Source organism: Megascapheus bottae, chromosome 30 (genome assembly GCF_031878675.1).
Source record: "Megascapheus bottae isolate mThoBot1 chromosome 30, mThoBot2.hap1, whole genome shotgun sequence".
Classification (NCBI taxonomy): domain Eukaryota; kingdom Metazoa; phylum Chordata; class Mammalia; order Rodentia; family Geomyidae; genus Megascapheus; species Megascapheus bottae.
The window spans coordinates 2,815,819-2,840,067 of record NC_143538.1 but is presented as its reverse complement, the minus strand read 5'-3'; the positions used below and the strand labels follow the sequence as shown (position 1 = coordinate 2,840,067).

General features: G+C 53.3%; 1 protein-coding gene across 1 annotated transcript in view; it reads right to left on the bottom strand.

Moving 5' to 3' along the window:
- Positions 1 to 7,958: 7,958 nt before the first annotated feature.
- Hcn4 (hyperpolarization activated cyclic nucleotide gated potassium channel 4) overlaps positions 7,959 to 24,249 on the bottom strand; it is a 32,399-nt gene continuing 16,108 nt past the window's right edge. The window contains exons 2-8 of the mRNA XM_090321580.1: positions 22,493 to 22,916; positions 14,915 to 15,076; positions 13,469 to 13,687; positions 10,842 to 10,988; positions 10,478 to 10,718; positions 9,652 to 9,816; positions 7,959 to 9,539 (exon numbers count right to left, since the gene is read on the bottom strand). Of these exons, the coding sequence (XP_090177706.1) occupies positions 8,212 to 9,539; positions 9,652 to 9,816; positions 10,478 to 10,718; positions 10,842 to 10,988; positions 13,469 to 13,687; positions 14,915 to 15,076; positions 22,493 to 22,916 (2,686 nt within the window). The 3' untranslated portion in view covers positions 7,959 to 8,211. The remainder of the gene's footprint in view (positions 9,540 to 9,651; positions 9,817 to 10,477; positions 10,719 to 10,841; positions 10,989 to 13,468; positions 13,688 to 14,914; positions 15,077 to 22,492; positions 22,917 to 24,249) is intronic.

Below are 24,249 nucleotides of genomic sequence, written 5' to 3'. Positions count from 1 at the left end.
ACCATGAATCATAAAATAAAACTTGGAAAAGCTAGATACCCTCAAAATTAAAATGTTTAATCTTAGACATGACTAAGAAATTGAAAAGGCAAGCCACACACTAGAAGAAAATATTTGCAAAGCATCTGTCTTATAAAGGACTTGTCTCTTGAATATATATTTTTGTAATTATATAAGAAGGAAACATGATTTGGTAGAAACAACTGTGCAAAGATTTAAACAGTCACTTTGCCAAAGAGCATATATGGAGAGCAAATAAGGAACCTGAAATGGTGCTCAGAACATCTTTTAGTCATTCTGGAGATGCAAATTCAAACCTTTTTGAATGGTATAAATCAAACAGATGGACATATCAAGTGTTAGGATACAAAGTAACTGGTAGTTCCATACAGCTGCTGCTGAGAATGCAAAAGCATACTCCAACTTTGGAAAGCAACCTATAAAAATATTAGACTTACCATTTGATCCAAGAGTGCTATCCCTGGATATCTATTATCTTGAAGAAAAGTCACATGAAGTCTAGAACATATTGAATGTCCATAGGAGCTTTATTAATAGCCAAAAGAAACAGTTTGTCATCAACAAATTCAGACCTATCTTAAATAAGAAATATTGCTTTACATTCCATGGACAGACTTCGAAAGCAGAATGAAAGAAATTGGACACAGACGAAAAGCTCGATGACTCCATTTACATGGAATTATTCTAGAAACAGCAAAACTTTGATACCAAAACCAAAAAAAAAGATTGTGAGGGATCAAGAGTGGGAGGAGAAACATGAAAAGTAACATGAAGGAAGCCAGGCCCTAGTGGTTGACGCCTGTTGTCATAGCTACTCAGGAGGCTAAGATCTGAGGATCGTGATTCCAAGCCAGCCCAGGCAGGAAACTCTGTGAGGCTCTTACCCACAATAGTACTCAAAAAAGCCAGGTGAGATGCTAAGGCTCCTGTGGAAGAGTGCTCACCTTGAGCAAAAAAGCAGCTCAGGGACAGCACCCAGGCCCAGAGTTCAAACCCAGGACCAGCAGAATAAGAAAACAAAGTAGTATTGAAGGAACTTGGGGAGTGATGAAAACGGTCTCTGCCCTAGTTCTTGAGCAATTTTTGCTGTATATATGTCATTCCTGGAGGAATAAGAATTCCTCAATTCTTCATCAGTAGCAACAAAAACAGAAGAGAGCTAAAACAATACAAAATCTTTCCAGGTATCGGGGTAAACTGAGATCTGAGGATTGTGGTTCGAAGCTAGCTCAGCCAGAGAAAATCACAAGACTCTTAAGTTTCTAAATACCCAACAAAAAACAACAACAACAAAAGCTAGACTCAAGTGACGAAGAGAGAAAGAGGGAGAGAGAGAGAAACAGTTGGATGGAGAAAATTAGAAAACTATAGTGAAAACTGTCATGTTAGATGTCCCCAGCAAACTTTTCAGGCCTCACGGGGGTGGCCCTGTGAGAGGTCCCTCATATCCTGTTCTCTGTGACCTCTCCTCTCTGCCATTGGTCTCTTCTCCCACAGGAATCTTGAAGTAGAGGACTTCAAGTTTGTTTCGGTAAAGACAGTGGCTGCCTGATTTGCCTAGGATGTTACCTGCCTACCATACACCTTTGGTGTGGTAAATCACTAAAAATTTGAGACTATTCCTATGGGGGCAGGTAATACTATACAAAGACAGTAAATAAGACCCACCCAAATATAGGGTGAGGTATGCAAATTTTCATAATGTCAACGTCAGTTGTAATATTCTACCGAATTCTTCATGCATCTTAACTGCTTCTAAAATATTTGTGTGAGTGCAGAGAATAAGATAGCCAAGATACTCCAGAAGAACTGAGGGATTTTTCTCTACTAGATATCAATGGATTTTACAATGTTATTGTGACTAAATCTGCGTTGTGTGAACAGGGCTGAACAAATAAATTAATGGTACAGACTAAAGAACCTCAACACAGACCCAGATCAGACATACAGGAGAACTGGGCTGCATAGTAAATTAGTCAAGGCACAGTCAATAAATGATGCAGGAATAAATGATAGCCCACCTGGCAGGACAAAAAGAAATTATGCCTTTATACCAGGCCAAGATCAGAGGGATTGAAGACTTAAATACGATGAGCAAAACTTTATGCTTTTAGAAGTAAGTAACTGAAGCCAGGCAGGGTGGCTCACGCCTGTAGTCCTAGCTGAGATCTGAGGATCGAGGTTCAAAGCCAGCCCAGGCACTACAAAGTCAAGAGACTCTTATCTCCAATTAATTACTAGAAAATGGGAAGTGGGGCTGTGGCTCAAGGGTAGGGGGTAGCCTTGAGCTGAAGAGCTCAGGGACAGTGCCCAGGCCCAGAGTTCAAGCCCCATGACCTACCAAAAAAAAAAAAAAAGAAAAAAAGAAAGAAAGAAAGAAAGAAAAAGAAATAACCAAGGCTGGGAGTGTGGCCTATTGGTAGAGGGCCAGCTTAGCATGCATGAAGCCAGAAGTATTGTGGTTCAATGGTAGAGGGTTAGCCTTGAGAAAGCCCAAGGACAGGGGTTCAGTCCCTGAGTTCAAGCCTCAGGTCTGGCAAAATAATAAGTAACAGAACAATATAACATCAGAATATGACAGGTTTCTTAAGTCAAAAACAACAACTTTCTCCCCCCCGCAAAAAAAAGGAAAAATAAAACGTTAGGGAAATTTCTAAAATTTGAAATGCATTACCAAACTTGGACATCTCAAAAGTATAAAACTTCCATTCAACAAGGAAAAGATAAGCCATAAACAGGAAGAAGATATTGTAACATCCAGTGGATAGAAGGATTTACTTTTTCAAGTGTGTGTGTGTGTAAAATACTTAAAAATCAATAAAAAGACAAATGACAGTAGAAAATCAGGCATGAGTTAAACCCTCTCACACATGGCAATTAAATATATGAACAAAGATCCAACCTTACTAGTAATTAGGGATTTGCACATTAAAACACAATTAGCACTAAGCTGGGAAACAATAAATTTGATGATTCCAGTTATTGGCAAGAATATGGAATGAGAGAAACACCCCTGCCAGGCAGGAGTTTGGACTAATAGGACTACTTAAAACAGCTTGGCATTATCTTGTAAAGGAGAAGATTAATTTACCCAGTGACTCAGATGTTCTGCTTCTAGATATAGCGCCTGGAGACCTTTTACACATCTTATTAGGAGCCATGAACAAGAGTTTGTGTAGCAGCGATATGTATAACCATGACAACCAGAAGTGACTTCCTGCCTATCTCCACCACGAATGTGAAAGCCAGCGGTGACAATTCATACAAGGGAATGCTAGACAGCAGTGGAAAGGAGTTCACTACGTATATCAACAGGATTTCAGAAAAACAAAAACAACTACAAACTGAAGAAAATAATTCTTACAGCACAATTCCTATTCGAGGGTGTACCAAGCGGACAATTAAAAAGAAGATGCATTCTTTTATAATGAAATGTAAAGCAATAACAAACCGCACTAAGACCCAAACCGACTTTTATTATCATACATTAGCAAGTCTGAAAAGTGTGAAGAAAAATCCCACCCTCCATAGCTACTTCCAACTTCCAGTCTCCACTCCATCCAGTATGGAAATGAATACAGCGTTGTTCAGAGGCTTTTATTTCTGTAGTAAAAGCAAGGGAATGATGACATGAAAGCTCAGATAAAGAATGCTGCTATCTCACCCTAAATCTCCTAGTTACTCAGGAGGCTGAGATCTGGGGATCCTCATTTGTAGCTAGTCTAGAAAGAGAAACCTGAGAGACTCTTATCTCCAATTAACCAGCAAAAATCTGAAAGGGGATGTGTGGCTCTTGTGGGTAGAAAACGCCAAGTGTGAATGTGAGGCTCTTGAGTTCAAACCCCAGTCCTGGCGCAAAAACAAAACTCAGATGAGCTGGACAACTGTGTTAAAGGTTTCGAAGACATGCCTCACGTCTTTTCTTCAGCTGAGTGGCACTTGGCTGTTTCTCTTTTAATATTATATTTATGGAATAATACTGTATTTATGTTTCCTGCCTAGAGCAGGCTGTTCCCCAGAAAGCTTGGGAATCTGGGGGCCTGAATGAAATGAGGAAGTCATGGGAGCTTTTCCCTCGGGGCCCAGGGGAAGTCCCGGGCGTGGGTGAGGTCACCCTGAAAGATAGGCATCAAGGCCTGCAGAGCACCAACCTTTGGAAGAGGAAGAAGAGCCCTTAAAGCTAGGATTGAGCAGACAGGAGAGGTCAGAGATTTCAATGCTGAGAAGGGCTGGGACAGCAGGCCTGCCTCACACTCCTGAGACCAAGGAAGCAGCAGCCCTGGGCTCTGCCCCTGTGGCTATTCCACGGGAGAAAAGGGAAGTCAGATTGGCAACTTCCAGGGATGGAAAGGTCATTGGAGCAGGGAGGTGGGGCAGGGGCGGGCAGTGGAGGGGAAGAGAGGTGGGTACTGGGGAAGGAATTCTATTGTCAGATTTTTCTTTTGAGGGTCGGAAGCTTTGAGTGCTTGCCTAACATGCAGGAAGACCCAGGTTCGATTCCTCGTACCACATACATAGAAAAGCCAGAAGTGGTGCTGTGCCTCAAGTGGTAGAGCACTAGAGGAAAGCCCAAAGACAGTGCTCAGACCCTGAGTTCAAGCTCCACGGCTGGCAAAAAAAATTATTTTGAGGGCTTAAAGGTGTGGCTCAAAGTGCAGGGCATAAATGCAATCTCCACTACTGCCTCCCCACTTGCAAAAAATCTTTTTAACTCGGTGCTGGTGGCTCATACCTGTAATCCTAGCTAATCAGGAGGCTGAGATCTGAGGACCATGGTTCAAAGCCAGCCAGACAGGAAAGTCCTTGAGATTCATTTCTAATAAATCACCAAAACAAAACAAAATAAAACAACAACAACAACAAAAACAGGAATGAAACTGTGGGCTCAAGTGATAGAGTTCTAGCCTTGAGAGGAAGAGCTCAGGAATGGGGCCTAGGCCCTGAGCTCAAGCCCCACAAAGGACCCAAACAAACAAACTGGAAATCCTTCATCTGTTTTAGCCCCACTGAGGCAGAGGGGCCACCTCAGGCCACCCCACCATCTTGACAGTCACAGGCATGAGGGAGGGTAGCATTTTATGACATTGTAAGGAAAATCAAACTCCATCATTCTGTTTTTGTTTTTGAATTCTCTGTAGGCACAACACCTATTGTCTGCCACTGCCACCTGGCCTTTGCTTCATTGCCAGTGGGAAGAGACAGTTTGAATCTCCAGACCTGGAGGCTGCATTCTAGCTCCAGCTGATGGGATGGGTAAGTTCCTGCCCTGCCTGAGGCCCGGGGTCCATTGGCTCACACCTTGAAGACTCGTTGGGCAGTTGAACTAAGCAAGAAAGCACGGGAGCCCTAAGCTAATCCACACTTGCTCTGTAGTGTCAGGAAACGATGTTGGAGACAGGGCGTGGCTGCTGTGGCCACACAATCTGCAGCAAACCCCCTGTCCCCCAGCTATCCAAATGGCTACTACCCATCCACCTCTGCTCATCCAGGAGCCAAGGCTGCTTTCTAATCCAGGCTGCCCCACAGGGGTCCCCCGAGAGGAAGCAGTGCCACTCTCTGGCCGCAGGGGACAGTCGTCATGGGGATGCTGGGGCTGGCAGAGCTGTCACCTCCATAGCAACAACGGGACTCCCCGCCAGTTACCATGGAAACAGCCATGGTGAGCCGAGGATGGGGTTTCCTGACCTTTTCTGGGATGCCAGCCCGTAGATTCCACTACATTCGAGGGTGGCAAAGATGACCCACCCCACACAGGAACCCCACAGCTGTGTGTCATCCTCTGCCACCTCCAGCTAGTCACCAGGTATCCCCAATCCCCTCCCTCCCAAGGGCCCGTGGGCTTCCCCCCACCTGATTCTCAGGGACCCTACAAGCCCATGAGCCGTTGTGTGAGATGCACTGCTTCACTTCCTATCGGGGACATGCAAGTTTAAAGGGTCCCCCATTAACTTCAACCTTCCATCTCCTGCTCCCCTCCCGCCACCATCTCCCCCATGCCCCCAAGCGCCCTAGAAGAAGGCAGCACTTGCTGGAATTTTTTTATTTAAATAAAATATACAAGACGGTACATGTGACCGTTTTTCTGTTTTAAAAGTGGAAGATTTGAAAATTGCTTGTGGGGTGCTAGGGACGGAGAGGGGACTACCTGACCCGGGCCCGGCCAACCCACAGTGGCCAAGGAGCCACCAAGAGCTTTTTATAAAATGGGAGTGGAAAAGAACGGCCAGGCCTGGCCCTGCTCAACACTGCCTGCCACCCCTAGGGCGGGCTGTGGGCTTGGGGGATTCCTGCCTATGAGCTGCGGCCTTGGGGAAGGTGGGGTTTAAATCCTAGCTCTGAGGACTCTCTGAGCCTGAACAGATGAGCAGGGATGAAGGCCCCAGGACGTTTGCCCTTTCTCTCTCCAGCCCCATCCAGAGTGACTGACTTGTCTCATGTCCCAGCACAGCTCAGGCGCACATCTGACCTTGCCACCATCCTGCCAAACATGGAGAGTTCTGCACAGACAAAAGGTAAAGGGGAGGGGATCTCCATCTTGGGTCCTATTTGGAAAGAGAATGGAGCCCACACCCCCACTGTTTCCTCATTGCCTTTCGAATCACCCCAAACCTGTTACCTAAATCCCAACCTATGGCTCTTCCCTCAAAGCCAGGCTCTACAATCCCATGTGGGCCTCAGTAAACTCCGCACCTCTTCCCTCCCCCTCTCCCATTCTTCTTCCCACTTCTCTATTTCCGGCTAAAGCCCACCAGTAACCATACCCCTTCCCTCTGACCTCAGTCCTGAGATTTCTCCTGGAGCTACCCTCAGCCAAAGACCCGCTGGGTTCTCACTGTAGCTCACTTAAGTCATATCATGGACTGGGTGCAGAATGGGGGTGATTTATTGAGCACCTACTATGTTGTGTGCCAGGCACTGGGCTGGGCATTTCACATATTTTGTGAGGCAGTGCTCCCCCATTGTTCTCATTTCACAAATGAGGTCACGGGTCAGTTAACCTGCCCAAAGTCACACAGCTAAGAAGTGGCAGGCTAAGACTCGAACCCACGTCCGCACTGTTAACCCTCTGCCTGAGCACCAGCCAACTCAGCCTTTCCCTACCCAGCTCAGCTCAGCCTTCACTTGTAGCCACTCCTCCTCTGCAGGATTTCCTCCTCTGTGAAATGGGAGACCCCGGGAGGGTCCCTACCTCACAGTGTATGAATCTGTTCACGGGTATAAAGTGCAAAACCAGTGCTTGACACAGGATAGACTCAATACATGGAAGTTTTCCTCACCTCCACTGTGGAGACACGCCCTACTGGGGGGGGGGGCGGGGAAGCAAGAGGCTCACCCAGAAGCTTCTGCCTCCATGCGGTAAGAGGTCAGGCTGGGACAGGATTTGTGCCCAGAGATGGAGACAGGGGTGTTCAGAGAGAGGGGGGGAAGGGCCTCAGCCCCCCCCTCCCCAAACCCTGCAGTGCCCAGCCATGGGTCACGTGATTGCAGTATGTAAGGTGACCTGGTGTCCTGGTGTCCGTGGGGTTAAAACGAGATGGCGCACACGCACGTACACACGTATACACATACACACGTGTGCACATGGAACTGCTATCTACATGGCTCTGCAGAGCGCTACATAGCTATACATATTCACATCCTACATATGGGAACATATACAGGTTCATATACATAGCTTGCTACGTTTACAGTAGAAAAAAATGCAAGGCCCTCAGAGGCCTGGGGTGTAGGGGGCACGCTTGCCCCCCTCCTCTGGGGATCTGGGTGGGGGTCCCCCAGTAGAATGGCCTCCAAAGTCCACAGGTAAGGGGCTGCTTGCTCCAAAACCAATACAATGACAGACCTGCTCCAGAAAACCCCAAACAGTCACCTGCACTCCCACCTACCTGCTTTCCTCTGGCTTTTCCTCCACCCTTCCTCCCTCCCTCCCTCCCTCTCATGATGAGTATTAAAATTGTCTAGAAAAGCAAGGGACCAAAAATCTACGGCGCTAGGAATGCCTGGTTATTTTCTGCTGTCTTTTGTTTTCTGGGATATTGGTGGGGTGTTGTTTTTTTTCCCTCTCTTTTTAAATGATCATTATTATTGGTATTGGTATAGCTCCTAATCACAGTTAAACCTGAAGGGAGAAAAGAGGGAGGAAGGAAAAACAAAAACAAAACACAAGGAGGGCGGGAGGGAGGGCCCAGCTCATAGATTAGACGGCAGTTTGGAGCGCACTGGCTCAGCCCTGGTCCCAGCTTCCCTCTGAGGTGCAGCAGTCAGAGGGGCCCCCCCAGAAGAGGCAGCTCTTGCCCCAAACAAAGAAAGAGGGGGTGGCAGAGAACCTGAGGATGTCTTCCGAGGCAGAGTGACATGCTGGCCGCCGCCGGGGATGGCACCATGGGGCCTCCCGGGGGGACCGAGCCCCCCGCTGCTCCCCCCAGCCCGGGGCAGGAGGGGGAAGGCGGCCACGGACTCCCCCGAGGAGAGCGGGGAGGCTCTGCGGAGAGTCTGCGCCCCGTCCTGGGGGAGGGCTGGCTGCGAGGCTGAGATGAGCTTGAGGTCCTGGGTGAGGCGGCCCGGGGTGAGGGGCGGCGTGCCCCGGCGCTGCGGGACCTGGGGCGGCGGAGGGCTGGAGGCGGGCGGCAGGAGCAGGGAGCCGTGCGAGCCGGAGGCCCGGGGCGGCGCGCTGGGGAAAGTTCTGGGGGGGCTGAGGCCGCCCCGGGGCGTCTCGGGCGCCTCCCCGGGGGGCTGGCCCAGCTGCCCGGGGCTGGAGGACGGCGACCGCGAGGGCGGCGGCGGCGGCAGGAAGTGCTCCAGGAGTCCCGGGCCGGCCCTGGCCCCGGGCAGCGGCGGGGGCGGCTGCGCGGCCTGCGGGGAGCGGGCTCCGGCCTGCGGCGGGGTGAGCAGCGGGGAGTCGGACGAGGACAGGGAGCCGCCCAGCGCCTTGTGGAAGTGGCCGAGGCTGGCCGCGGCGGCGGCGGCGGCCCCGGCGGAGGAGGAGGCGGCGGCGGCGGAGGACGGCGTGGGGGCCGGGGAGGAGCCGGACGAGGGCAGGAGGGGACTGAGCCCGGCGGGGGCCGAGAAGCCGGCCAGCTGCTGGATGTGGAAGGAGGACGAGGAGGGCGTGTCCACCTGCGAGGGGCTGCTGGCCGGCGAGGCGGAGCCCAGCGCCGAGGGGATCAGCGACTGCAGCCGCCGCGCGTGCCGGGGCGTCTGGCCGGCTCCGAGGTGGGTCAGGCCGGGCCCCGGGGGTGGACGGAAGATGGCGGTGGGCAGGCGAGGGTGGTGGGTGAGGGCTATGGCCACGGAGGTGGTGGCGGCGGCGGCCTGCAAGGGCGCCTGGATGAGCGGGGTCCAGATGACGGGCGTCGGGGCGGGCGCGGCCGAGGCGGCGGCCTGCACGCGGTGCGCGCAGTGCGCCATCTCCCGGTCATGCTGCACGATCTGCTGGATGATCTCGTTCTCCTGGTAGTTGAAGACGCCCGAGTTCAGGTCGTGCTGGACCTTGTGCAGCAGGATGGAGTTCTTCTTGCCTGGGCCACGGAAACAAGGGGGGCCAGAGGGAAGGGCTCAGGCCCCAGCCGGGAGGAGATGAGGAGCGGGGAGGGGCTCCACCCCACGCCCCCTTCCCGTCCAGCCCCTCACCGATGCGGTCCAGGCGGTCCAGCGCCACGGTCTCGAAGGCTCTCCTCATCATGGGGTACTCCTCCAGCACCTCGTTGAAGTTGTCCACGCTCAGCGAGTACAGACGGCAGTAAGTGTCCGCCCTCACGCTGGCCGTGCGCCGGCCCCGGGTCAGCAGGCAGATCTCTGCCAGGACGGGAGGACTCAGCATGGGAAACACACCAGGGCTTCCTCCACTTGGACCTTGAGGCCCACTGCTTGGTGCAGAGGCTTCACGGGCCCTCCATGCCCCGTTCCTAAGCTGAAGCGACAGTAGACACGAACGCCTCCCCTACCGCACTGGTGTCAGGCTGCCCTTCTCTCCACACTCCTCTTGGGGTGGGGCTTTGGGCGGTGGCTGGGTCCTAGGGATGGAGCCCTCATAAAGTTGATGAAGTGGCTGGGGACTGGAGGCTCACACCTGTAATCCTAGGAATCCTACTATGGAAACTGAGGTCTGAAGCCAACCCCAAGCAGGAAAGTCCCTGAGACTTCTCTCCAATGAACCAGATGGGAAGCTATGGCTCAAAGTGGCAGAACGCCAGCCTTGAGTAAAAAAAGCTCAGGGACAGTGCCCAGGCTCTGACTTCAAGCCCCACAATCGACAAAAATAAATAAAATCAGTGCCCTTTTAGGAAGAAACCAGAGAGACAGGGTACTGTGTTCTGTTTCTATGAGAGCCACAGCACAGTGGCACCCATCTGTGACCAGGAAGAGGACCCTCAACAGAACCCCAGCCTCTGGAGCTGTGTCTAAAGCCACCAGGAACCCAGGCTGGAGGGGGCGTGCCCCCCTCTAGCCAGCTCACCTCCAAAGTAGGAGCCATCGGCCAGCTTGGTCTCCTTATTGCCCTTGGTGAGCACGCTGACCACGCCGTGCTGGATGAAGTACATCTTCTTGCCAATGGTGCCCTCACGGATAATGTAATCCCCGGGCTGGAAGACCTCGAACCGCAGCTTGGTCAGCATGGACGTCACGAAGTTGGGGTCGGCGTTGGCAAACAGCGGCATGGAGGCCACCAGCTTCCGGCAGTTGAAGTTAATGATCTCCTGCGGGGAGGGGGGGGAGAGGGCGCCCAGTTGGGATTCAGGAAGGAGGAGGTGAGGGGTGGAGTGAGGGGACGCTGCCCCCCTCTCCCGCCCAGTCCCCCCATACCCCACCTGCCAGCTCACCTCTCGGAGCGGCTCGCTCAGCTCGCCCAAGATGCTCTCCTCGTCGAACATCTTGCCTTGGTAGCGGTGTTCATAGTAATCGTGGATCCGCTGCCGGGTGTCGGGCGGGAGCTTGTGGAAGGACATGTACTGTTCCACCTGCTTGTACTGTGAGTCAGGGAGGCAAGAGGAAAGGTTGTCACCTCCACGCAGCCTCCCCTGCTGTGCCAGGTTTATAGGCGTGAGCTACCACGCCCAGCCTGGCTGATTTTCCCTTCTCTTCCACTGTTTCCTCCCACTGCTTCCCCAAAGCAAGCCCACTCGGGCTCTACAGGCTATCCTAACTCTCCGTGTGGCCCTGGGCCCTCATACCATCTGTGGATCGATCCACCAAGGGGCAGCAGTGGAACAGGATATCCACCAGAGCCCTACTCTGTGCTCCATGAGAAGAACACCGCAGCTGAGCCCTGTCCTCTGGATTCATGGCCCGGGCAGGGACAGTGGATGTTACGTTAAACACGCAGCTGTGGGTGAAGAATTGATACAGAGGCCCAGCACGGGTGGCGCACGCCTGTCATCCCAGCTACTCAGGAGGCTGAGATTTGAGGACCACTGTTCAAAGCCAGCCTGGGCCGGAAAGCCCATGAGACTCTTGTCTCCAATGAAAACCTGGAAAGTGTCACTGTGGCTCAAAATGGTAGAATGCTAGCCTTGAGCACAAAGAGGCTCAGGGATAGCACCCAGGCCCAGAGTTCAAGCCCCATGACCACCACCACCAACAACGAAAGAAGTGGTACAGGGGAGTCAAGGGTGCTTGATGACAGCAGACGCCATGGAATCACATGGGTGGGGGTGGGGGCCTAGGTTAGGCTGAGGTGTGAGAAAGTTGTCAGGCCAAAGGAAGGGAGGTGAGGCCTAGGTGGGAGCCTGCCTAGGCCATAGGGGAAGGGAGAGAAGCTGAGAAGAGGGGGGTGGGGACAGGCCCAAATTGAACATGAGAGAGGCAGGGACTGCACCTTAAATGCCTGGCTGAGAAAACACATCTAGTGCCGGGAACAAGGTAAACACTCTGGAGAGTTTTGCATATAAATCATTTGCATGCATTTGATTTGTTTTGTTGGTAATAGTTATAGGGTTTGAATTCAGGGCTTGGGCGCTGTCCCTGAGCTCTTTTGCTCAAGGCTCTACCACTTTGAGCCAAAGTGCCATTTTTAGTTTTCTGGTGGTTCACTGGAGATAAGAGTCTCACAGACTTTCTTGCCCAGGCTGGTTCTGAACCCCAGTCCTCAGATCTCAGCATCTTGAATAGCTGGAGTGACAGGTGAGAACCCCAGGAGCCTTGTGTATTTGTTTTGTGACAGCAGGGTCTTGCTTTGTCACCAGGCTGATCTGAAACTCTGGATCCTCCTGCCTCTTGAGCACTGGGATTAGAGGTCTGGACCACCATGCCCGGAGCACTGCTGTGTGAAGAGTGGAGTGGCGGAGAAATGGCTGCCATGCTTATGAACACTGAACAGCTCACTGTGTCAATATAGCAGCAAGGGTCTGACTCATATTTCCTTTCACAAACCCTGAGAGAGAACAAACGCCTGTCACCCCGTCTGCCTCACAGACAGGTAACAAGTCCGTGCTGGCTTAGTCCACAAGTGAGGCTGAGCCCCCAGGCAGCCTCATCGAGGCCTCAGCTCTCAGCCAAGGTAGTTTCCAAAGCTGCTGCAGTGGCCTGGGGTCGCAGCTGGGATGGACTAAAGGGAGAGGCCCGCTGCCGGGAGGCAGCTGATTGTGGGAGAAGAGGCCAGCTGAGGAGGAGCGGGAGGAGGGCGGGGAGGAAGGGAAACCCAGAGGACCGTCATGGAAACTGAGTGAGCCACGTAAGAACTGGGACCTGCTAAACACTGACAGGCCTAAAAGACCCAGGAGATCGGGATGCAGTGGCTCATGTCTATAATCCTAGCTACTCAGGAGGCTGAGATCTGAGGATTGTGGTTCAAATCCAGCCCAAACCCTAAACTCTGTGACACTTATCTCCGGTGAACCACCAGAAAATTGCAAGTGGCGGTTTCAAGTAGGGCAGTAGCCTTGAGCTGAAGAGCTCAGGGCTCTGAGTTCAAGTCTCACAATCAACAACAACAAAAAAAGACCCAGAGACACCTACTGGCCCCCTTCAAGTAGAGAGACAGAAAACCCTATGGAAGGAGGAAAGGCAGGCACAGGTAAGAAGGCACTGATGGAACCCCGGTGCCAGTGCTCACGCCTATAATCCCAGCTACTCAGGAGGCTAAGATCTGAGGATTGTGGTTCAAAGCCAACCCGGGACAGAAAATCTGTGAGACTCTTACGGCCAATGAACTACCAAAAAAAAAAAAAAGCCACAATTGGAGTGGTAACTCAAGTAGTAGATTACCAGCTTTGAGCAGACAGCACCCAGGCCCTGAGTTCAAGCCCCAGGATGGGTGCACACATGTGCGTGCACGCACAACATGCACACAATGACCTTTAGGAGTGCAAGGCCAGGGAGGGAGGTGATGGAGTTTGTCCCTGTGCTACCCCACCGCCTGGATCACAGACAGGGCTGGCACCTGCGGGCCTGGAGGCAGACGGGGCTAACCGTTACTGTGTTGTTCCCTCTGGCCAAGCCCCCAGCCTACCTTTTCCTGGTACTGGCGGCGAGAGGAGTCCAGGGACTGGATGAGCGCGGTAGCGTGGCCGATGAACATGGCGTAGCAGGTGGCGCCCACAATCATGCTTAGCATGGTGAGCCACACGTCAGACATGCCCATGGGTGCCTGCCGCCCGTACCCGATGCACAGCATGTGGCTCATGGCCTTGAAGAGGGCGTACGAGTACTGCTTCCCCCACGAGTTGTTCTGTGGACGGGTGGGGGACCGGGGTGAACGAGCTGGGCCAGGGGCGGGAAAGGCCCCTAGAGATTCACTGCCCCCTAGCAGGCCTGGGCCTGGAGCCTGTTGACTGAGTAACAAGTTCTGCAGGCTCAGTCGCCCTGCTGTCCCTTGCTGGCCAAAAGATCCCTACTCAGAGACTTTTCCTCTGGGAGGGAGGGGCAGCCAGGCAGTCAGGATGGTCCTTGGATGATTCAAGTAGAAGTTAACCCCCCGCCACCCCAACCCCACTAGCTCTGCTTTCACTGCCCCAGAGGTACACTGCAGAGGAGGAGGAGGACGAGGAGGAGGAGGAGGAGGAGGGGGGGGGGGAGGTAGAGATGAGACTCCTGGCTATTTCTGTCTCCAAAGCCAGGCAGTATGGCCAAGAAGGCTGGGGGTGGGAACATGAGCTCAGAAAAGCCACTTCCGAATGCAGTGCATCATGGGCCTGTCCCCCTCACATCCAGAGGGCACGGGCCTCTCAGGAGGAGTCACCCATGAACCCCCCCACACACACACACACCTGCCCCCTCCCCACTGGCAGAAACCCAAGACAGTGTGCCGCCCGTGGCCCCTGCCCAGAGCCCCTAGAACTCCCGTAGCATCGGGCTGCAGGCAGCACCTGGAGGACAGCAAGCCCAGGAGCCTCAGAACCCAAGGCCAAGTTCAAGGTCAACCGCCCTGGGCAAAGCTGAGCACTTGGCCTTGAACAAAGTTTCAGAAAAGGGCAGGTGGGCAGAGCTAGCTCATTCCCAGGGGTGGAAGGGATCTGGGGAGCCCAGAGGCAGCCCCCCCCCACACCCAGGTTGCCTCCTCTATCAAAGCTGCTGGCTTCACAGGCTGAACCTCTGGGGAGGGGGGAGGAGGAGGTTCAACCCCCAGGCCTGGTCAGCCGATTCATTTACACTTAGCTCATCAAAAGACTGTTTTGCAAAGGCCTGTTGGATGCTGGAAGACCTTGGGGTCTCTTTCATCTCTTCCAGAGACAGTTTTCCCTCCCCTGGGGCCCCAGAGATTTGCTTTCAGACCAAACAAGCCACACTGCCTAGAAGTGGGGGGGGAGGGGTCCTGCCTCCACGGGGGCTGCTCCTGCCCAAAGCAGGGCTGGGGGGGGGGGTGGCTTTTCCTCATGGCTTCTGAGGCCCGGAGTGGTCACCGAGCCGTAGGGCTCCATCATGCCTGCTCTCCACGGCTGGTGTGGGGCACACTCACCACCATGTCGTTGATAGACACCCAGCAGTCGTGCGGGAAGTCCTGCAGCATGGGCACCAGGAACTGCAGGCAGCCATCCCAGTGGCACAGCAGCAGCATCATGCCAATGAGGTTGACGATTCGCACCACCGCGCTGGCCAGGTCGTAGGTCATGTGGAAGATCTGCAGGCCGGGGCACGGAGTGAGGGCGCAGGCACCACTTTTCCTGCCCCTCGGCCACCTCCTCCACCAGCTGGACCCAAGGGAACAGCACTGGGGCCCGAGCCCCCAAAGAAGGATGACTACACGCTGTGGGGTCCCAGAGAGATGATTCTGGCCTGGGATCGGCACAGGGTCTCCTAGGAGAGTGTCACAGGGAAGAGACTGCCTGCCCAGGGTAGTCCAGGCACAGTCTGAGAAGACCTAAGACCCAGAGATGAGTCAGGCCTGGTGGCTCACGCCTGTAATCCCAGCTCCTTCGGAGGCTGATCTTGGAATATCCCCATCTGAAGCAAGTCTAGACAGGAAAGTCTGTGATACCTTTTCTTTTGTCAAGCATGGGGCTTGAACTCAGGGCCTGGGCGCTCTTCAGCTCAAGGGTAACGCTCTACCACTTTGAGCCACAGCGCCACTTCTGGTTTTCTGGTGGTTTGCTGGAGATCAGAGTCTCACAGACTTTCCTGCCTAGACGGGCTTTGAACAGGGATCCTCAGATCTCAGCCTCCCGAGCTGCAAGGATGACAGGCGTGAGCCACCAGCGCCTGGCTTGTGGGTTTCTTTGTCATCCGGAAAATAGTGATAAAAATGTCTTAACTGAATGTGTTGTCAAAAAGATTAAATTATACATAAAAAGTACTTACTTAATGCTGAGGAAAGAGGTATTGGATAAATTACAAGCCATAATGAACTGCTAAGTTGTGATTAATAATTAATCTTCACTTAGCATGTGTAAGTAGCAATGCTCTCTTTATTTTTTATTTTATTTTTTTTTAATTTTTGTGGGTCATAGGGCTTGAACTCTGGGCCTGGGCGATGTCCCTGAGCTCTTCAGCTCAGGTCAACCACCCTACCACTTGAGCCACAGCCCCACTTCCCATTTTCTAGTGATTAATTGGAGATAAAGAGTCTCTTGGCTTTATAGTGCCTGGGCTGGCTTTGCACCACAATCCTCAGATCTCAGCCTCCTGCATAGCTGGGATAGCTGGGATGATAGGAATGAGTCACCAAGCTGGGCTTTTCTTCTTTTTTTTTTTTGACTTGAGTCAAGGATGGTAGCACTTTGGGGGGCCCTGGCCTCTGCCTCCAGCTCCTTCCAATCCTGAGGGTCTGAGCGGGAGACGGTGGCGCGGTATGGCGGGGTGGACACGTCCAGTGCCCCTGCCCACCTCCCCCTCCTGGAATGGTGACACGGATTCTGACTGTTCACTATCCCCTCCTGCAGCTGCCCTGGCTGTGTCCTATACTGCCCCAGCTAGTTCTTGCTCGCTTCAATACTTAGCTTATTTCCACCTGTTGTGTGTCCTTCCTTCTGCTCCATCTCTGGTTCACCATTTCATGGAAAGCATCTCCAACTCCCTGCCCCGTCCACCCCGGTGAGAAGCAGGCCCTGCTGCTCTGTCCCAGCCTCCCTGGGAAGGACTCTGGGTGTGATTCATTTCCTCTCTGGCATTTACTGCCAGGTGTGGTAGCACTTGGTCTATAATCCCAGCAACTCAGAGGAGCAGGAGATCTAGGCACAGAGAGGATTTTTTTTTCTTAAAGTGGCCTAACTGCTAAGCATTGGTGACACCTGCCTGTCATCCTAACTATTCAGGAGGGTGAGCTAAAAAAAAAAAGCCAGGACCAGGAGTTTGGCCTAGTGGTTAAAGTGCTCGCCTAGCATGCACGAAGACCCGGGTTCGATTCCTCGGTACCACATATATATAGAAAAAAGCCGGAAGTGGTGCTGAGGCTCAAGTGGTAGAGCTCTAGCCTTGAGAAAGTCCAAGGACAGTGCTCACGCCCTGAGCTCAAGCCCAAGCCTGGCAAAAAAAAAAAAAAAAAAAAAGCCAGAAGTGGAGGTGTGGTAGAGGATTAATTTTGAGTGCAAAAGCCAAGTGAGAATTGGAGGCCCTGAGTTCAAGCCCCAGTACTTGTACACACAAAATAAAACCCCCAAACAAAAAGGCCTGGCGGTGTGTGGTACAGCACCCCACAACCCCAAATAATAATAATAATAATAATAATAATGATGATGATGATAAACCGACATCTACTAACTGGTATAACTACTCTATAAGAGTTTTTTCCTGTATTAGTGCACTTCTCTATTTCTCTATGCTTAGCAAGGAGGCCTCTGAAATACTTGCTAATCGCCTGCAAGTCCGTGCAGAGGCTGAGATGAATGAACGGACATTGTACAGGAGGCAAAGCAAACCCAGGACCATGACAGTCTGGCTCCAATCACAGCTCCTCTCTACCAGCTGCTCTGGCTCTCAGACAAAGAAGCACTAGGACCAGCCTGTTTTCATGCAATGTCTTCTATTCTCCTTGTCTACATTTTGTTTTTTCCTTTTCTGATCTTCCAAGACGGTGTCTCTTCTGCCTGTGTCACCAATGCAGCTGTGGAAGGTGGCAGGATGCATGGGGCGGAGTCTCAGCATCTGCAGGCAGCTCAGTGGCAAACATGAAGGTGACTGGGAATGGGGGGGGGGGAGTGGGCTGGGAAGACACAGCGCAGGGAAGGGCCCCCACTGGGAGGTGAAGAAGGCCTTGGGAGGGGGATAGGTGTGAGGTTTGGACTGCAGAGCCTTGCAGATCCCCATGGCAGCATCTGAGCTTCCAGGAGGGCGCTACTGGCCGCATCCCCAAGCACCGGGCAGCGCCCAGGATGTGGTTGCTGAGGACCAGGTCAGCTGCTGTTGGGAGACACTGCTGGAGGCTGTGTGTCCTGGCCATGGGCTGGGGCCACCCGCCACCCGCCAGTCAACAGCAGTGGGTCAATATTTGCCCTGCTCTTTATTTTTCATTAACACTTGTGTTCACGATGTTGGTTCTCCGCCCCTTCCCCCAGCCTGGGGAGGGAGGGGTTCTGAGCTGAGCACTTCCTCTGCAGACTCTGCCCACTCTGGGAGGCCACGCCCACTCCCCCCACTGGCAAGCCACCACCACTGCCACCAGCAAACGCCTTTCCTCCCCAGCCTCAGTCTCCTCCTCTGTGGAATGGGTCACCAGCTGTGAACTCCTATATCTGCCTTGGCTATCGGAAGGAATCCTGTCCATGTGGCACACCCAGGAGGAAGGCTGCACATAGTAGGTGCCTTTCCTTCCCTCTCTCTCCCAGCACTGGAAGCCTGACAGTCAAGCTGCACTTGTAGGCATTCCCACCCAGAGCCTCACTTTCACCTCGAGGAAAACAATTCACCTTCCCCCACATCTCAGGAACTAGTATCTGCAATCTAAGGCCAGAGGTGCACCATGGCCAGACTTGGGGTTACAGGGGGTCCCTTCCTAGGGCATCCCCACCCTCAGGCCCACTCCCTACTTCTCCCTGGAGGCCTCAAGACCCACAGGAGGAGGGACCAGGATCCACTCAGCTGCTCAGGCCTGGCATCCTGCCTCCAGAAGCTTCTAGAATGGGTCTTCAGGATTGTTGGGCCCTGCAGGGGAATATCTGAAGGGGGAAGTATGGGGGGGGCAACCAGGGTTTCTAACAATAGCCTGTAACAAGCTCACACCTCAGAGGGAGGGAGGAGGCTGGCTGGGGGAGGCTGGGCCAGGAGGCTGGTGACCTAGATCTCCTGGGACAGAGACAAAGCCCTGGTAGCCCTGCCAGTACCCGTCTTCTCCTGGCCTGCCCTGCCACTAGAGCCCCTGACATCTCTGACCTAGTATGTCGGTCTGAGTGGACAGCCAAGGCCTGGAGTCAGAAGACTCAGGACGCTGCTGCTTTGCCAGGAAGAACACACCTGGCTACACCTACCTCTAAGCCACAAGCACAACCTCAGGATCGGCTAACACCCCATTCTGCTTTATACCAAGAGATACTTGGCCTGAGCTGGGGGAAAGGGGGGGGGCCACAGCCTCAGAAAACACCAGCATACTGACAGCTGAGGAAATAGAAGTCCAGGGAGGAGCAGAGAGATCAAAGCCCTGGTGTGATCTGGGCCCCCCTCCCAGCCCCCCTCTCAGCAAGCTGAGCCTGAGAGAAACTTGGGGTCAGGGGAGGGCTGTCAAGGCCCCGGGGATGGGGTTCCTGAGGCCAGCTGGGAAAGCCCAGTCCAATCCCAGGGGTTCAGGGTTGTGCATGGCTGGAAAAAAAATCAGCTCAAAGCAATTTCCTCTGCAGCTGGTAGGAGAGATAAGGGTGCACTTGAGGCAGCAGGGCAGAGAGCCACCCCATCTGGCCTCCTGGGATCTCCCTGCCTGCCAACTAGATTGAGTAGCAGTGTCCAGGTCAGGGTCCCCCGGAGGCCTCCTGGGGCCTCTGCTTTCCCAACGACAAGGCCCAGGCTACACCAGGTCTTGGCAGCCAGAAAGGAGGAGGAGTGGAGATGGTGGCCCAGGGCCCAGAACTACGTGGGAAGCAAAGCTAGCCTCCAGGGGCTGCTGGGGCCTGGAGACAAACTGATGCCTGAGAAGGAAGGCGTCTACTGTCCACCCTTGGTGACAAACCAGGCAGTGGCTCCAAGTGTATGAGGAGCTACCAGGGTCTCCAATGTCCTCCTGGGATAGGCATTCTGGGAAATATGCCCCCCTCCTTCCTTCACAGAATTCACAGGGGGCCGGCTGGTCACTTTCCCCCTCCCCACCCCAGTCCCAGATACTGCCTCTTCTCAGGCCTGAGCGCAGACCCACACTTTGCATCTCTCAGGAACCTCCAGCCCATCCTGTCACACAGTCCCACCTGCTGTCTGCCCCATAGCTGAGGGTCACCCTGTCCTATTGGTCCTGTGTTCTCATGCAGGTCAGCAAGGGCCTACCCAACTGAATGGGAGCCAAGCATGCAGTAGAGGGCCAGCCTGGCCAGCAGAGAAAGCGTGTGTAGCATCAGATGCATTTGGCTTTTTAATGGCTCTTTACATCAGGGCCTGGCTTTTAAATGGCCTCCAGGACTAGGGGCTTGAACTCAGGGCCTGGGCACTGTCCTTGAGCTTTCTCAAGACTAGCACTCTACCACTTGAGCCACAGCACCACTTCTAGCTTTTTCTATGTATGTGATACTGAGGAATGGAACCCAGGGCTTCATGCATGAGAGACAAGCACTGTACCACTAGGCCACACTCCTTTAAATGGCTCCTTTCCAGCAGGTTTTGAGTGAAGGTTGCTACAAACATCAAATACTACCTCCCCCATTCTGCAGATGAAGAGGACATGCTCAGACAGCCAAAAGAGCACAGAGGCCACACACTCACACAGTGTGAAGCTGGGGTTAAGTCAAGTCTCAAAGGTGCCATTCCAGCATTCCAGTGTACCAGGGGCCGGGCAATGGCGGCTTCACGCCTGTCATCCTAGTTACTCAGGAGGCTGAGATCTGAGGATCGTGGTTCAAAGCCAGCCTGGGCAGTTAAATCCATGAGACTCAAATGAACCATTTGGAAACCAGAGTGGAGCTGTGGCTCAAAGTGGCAGAATGCTAGCCTTGAGCAAAGAGAGTTTAGGGGCAGCGCCCCAGGCTTCAAGCTCAAGCCCTACAACCACTACCACCACCACCAACAAAAACCCATCAGGATCTGAGTACATGGACCAGGGACTGCCATCCTCCAGGGAGCCAGGAGAGCCACCTTGACTCCCGCCCGTCCTTCCTCCTGACCTTGAGTGAGTCACTGGCCCTGTGTATCACCAGGAATCATGCAAATTTTCCAAGCCACAGAAGTGTGCTTCTGCCAGGGAGCCATTCCGCTGAGCTGGTGTGGGCACTTCCTCAGAGACACGCGTGTTTACAATGCCTGTGACCTCAATCTGCCAAGCGCCCCTCCTGTCAGCCACGTGGGGAGGGGGAAGCGGCGTGGGCAGGGGCTGTAGATCCCGTGTCACTCTGGAGGCCTGGGTGACCCTCAGCGGGAGCCACTGAGGAAGATACAGCCCTCTCCACGCCCACTGGACGGGAAGGGGGAGCCTCACAGAGCCCCAGGCTGGCCTGAGGTTGCCACAACAAGTACTCAGTAATGATAATGACATTTTCATGTACCCAACAAGGCCACCCACCCCATCTTTTCCTCCAGAGACAGGCGCCCAGCCCACCAATGAGTTAGGGTGCTTCAAAACCCATTTGCAGTTTTGCCAGTTCTGGGGCTTAAAATCAGGGCCTGGGTACTCGCCCTTAGTTCTTGTGCACAAGGCTAGCACTCTACCACTTACAGCCACAGCGCCACTTGCAGTTTTCTAGTGGTTCACTGGAGGAAGGAATCTCATGGACTTTCCTACCCGGGCTAGCTTTGAACCTCAATTCTCAGAACTTAGCCTCCTGAGTTGCTAGGATGGCAGGCATGAGCCACCATTGACTCAGATTTCCCTGGGGTGCTCTCCCTGCTGCTCCCCCTCCTGCCCCCCGCAACAATCTTACAAACCCTCCTCTCCTGGGCTGCCCAATCTAAACCACTGCCAACCAAATGTTACCAAAATCTGATTTCTGCACTCACTGTACCGAATCTGTAGCTCGAGCAACCCTGAGACCACACCGCCACAGCAACAAGCAGCCGAGGACGAGCACAGGCCACTTGATCCAGGTCGGGGTATCCTCCAGCTCTTCCCACTCAGGACCCCACATCGCCAACCCTCCCTCCAAGGGGCCCTTTGTCAGCCTTCGGTGTTTATACAGCCCCTAGAGTACTTCATCCCATGTGTGGATCTGTAGTTGGCTGGCTTCTGTGTGCCGGTTCACCAAGGATCAGGCATGTAACCAGGGGGTTAAAAATCACTTCACTTGGGGGGCTGGGAGTTTGGCCTAGTGGTTAAAGTGCTTGCCTAGCATGCATGAAGACCCGGGTTCGATTCCTCGGTACCACATACATAGCAAAAAGCCAGGAGTGGTGCTGAGGCTCAAGTGGTAGAGCTCTAGCCTTGAGAAAGTCCAAGGACAGTGCTCAGACCCTGAGCTCAAGCCCAGGACTGGCAAAAAAAAAAAAATCACTTCACTTGCAGGGTGTGGTGGCTCACGCCTGCAATCCTAGCTACTCAGGAGGCTGAGATCTGAGGACTGTGGTTCAAAGTCAGCCCGGGCACTAAAGTCCATGAGACTCTTGTCTCCAAATAACCACCAGAAAACCAGAAGTCGTGCTGTGGCTGCAGGGAGAGTAGCCTTGAGTCGAAGAGTCCAGGCCAAGTTCAAGCCCCGGGACCAACAACAACAACAAAAAAAATCACTTCACTTTCCAGTTCCCTTGTGTGAAAAGCAGGTTCTCCACGCACCCACAGGGTACCCCTTATAGTTGCTGTTAAGTGAGATAGTGTGTATCAGAGCCCTTTGGGCAGAATCGTAGTCCAGAAATTACTAACATTTGTCCTCTTGGAGAAGGTATGCCTGCAACAATCGGGCAGCCCGGGTCCAACTCTCTGAGGGATTACATTACACACTCTCTCTCCCTGTCCCTGTCCCTCTCCCCCGCTCCCCTCACTTACCTCCTCCCACTGGTGAATGTACCGGATCAGGCGTGAGAGCCTCAGGAGGCGGAGGAGGCTGAGGATCTTGGTGAAACGGACAATACGCAGGGCCCGGGCGGTCTTGTAGACCTCGGAGTCGATGCGCGTCTCCACGATGAGGAAGATGTAGTCCACGGGGATGGAGGAGACGAAGTCCACCACAAACCAGCTCTTGAGGTACTTCATCTTGATGCGCTGCGGGTCAAGGATGATCTCAGTGTTGTCCTCCACCACGATCCCCGTGCGGAAGTTCAGGACCAGGTCCACCAGGAAGAAGGTATCCGACACCACGTTGAAGACGATCCAGGGCGTGGTGTTCTCGTCCTTGAAGAAGGTGATGCCCACGGGAATGATGATCAGGTTTCCCACCATCAGCAGCAGCATGGTCAGGTCCCAGTAAAATCTGCCCGGGGGGGGGCGGGGGGGGGAGGAGGGGAAACACAGGACTGGAGTCACCAGGAGAGAGGGGAGAGGCCAAGGGAGGCTGCGCCAAGGGCGAGCCAACTGGAGATGGGAGATGGAGAAGTCGTGTGTGTGCGTGTGCATTCTCATGGAGGAGGGGCCCAGAAAATGACCCAGGAAGAGGCTCTTTTCTCTTTCTGCTGGCCTTAGGGCTTGAACTCAGGGCCTGGGCATTGTCCCTGAGCCTCTTGGTGCTCAAGGCTAGTGTTCTACCACAGCACTGCATCTGGCTTTTTCTGAGTTGTTTACTGGGGAATGAAGAGTCTCACGAACTTTCCTGCCCAGGCTGGCTGTGAACCTCAGATCTCAGCGTCCTGAGTAGCTAGGATGACAGGTTGGAAGAGGTTTTTCATTCTCTGCCCTGCCCCTGCCCTTGCATTCTTCAATAAAGGGGGCCCACAAGGCTGCCCCACCGGGCCCAGATCAGGAGAAGGGTGGCATCCAGAGGTAGCTTTTTGAATGCTTCTTTGAGAGTCAAGCCCTTGAGGATCTCAAGATAGGGGCATCTCATGGGGGCTTCTCTTCCCAGGCCTATAATGCCCAACTCCTTTTCCGGGAGCCCACTAGGCCTTGAGGACACTCGTGTCCCCCACCCCCCAGCCTCCACACCCTCCTGAGGCAAACATCATATCAGCCCACGAGTCCTGGGGCCTAAGAGAATGGCATTAGCTACTATGGAATGTTCTGGATTTGGAGACACTGCTGAGATGCCTGCACACCACTCAGCAGCAGCCACATCTGCTCAGAAGCCTCTGTGGTAAGCCACTGACACACACACACACACACACACACACACACACACACACACACACAGTGTGCAAACAGCCCTGTGCACACACCACCACCATTTCTGTCCATTTAATCTCCTGGGGAAAAGAAAACATGAAGCATAAAAAAACAAAAACAAAAAATAACTAACACTGTATCACTGAGAAGCCACGGAGGGCCACGTGCTCCCCTGTACATAAAGCTAATAATACACCCAGGCTAGAAGAATTTCTAAAATTAACAGATTGGGCGCAAGGCGGCTGGCAATGCTGACTCTGGCGGGACTGCCACTCCAGCCTGCTGCTCCAACCCCCCCCCGCCCCACCCCCAGCTCCAGATCGCTCAATTACAGACCAAATTCAAGACAGTAATTAACAGGAGAATGTTTGCATTTAGTGGTCTTCATAAAACTAAATTACACGAGGCAAAAACACCCATTTCCTTACATTCTGACTAATTGTCTCAATCTCGTGTCTCCAGATGCTCAAGTTATTTCTGGTGCTTGA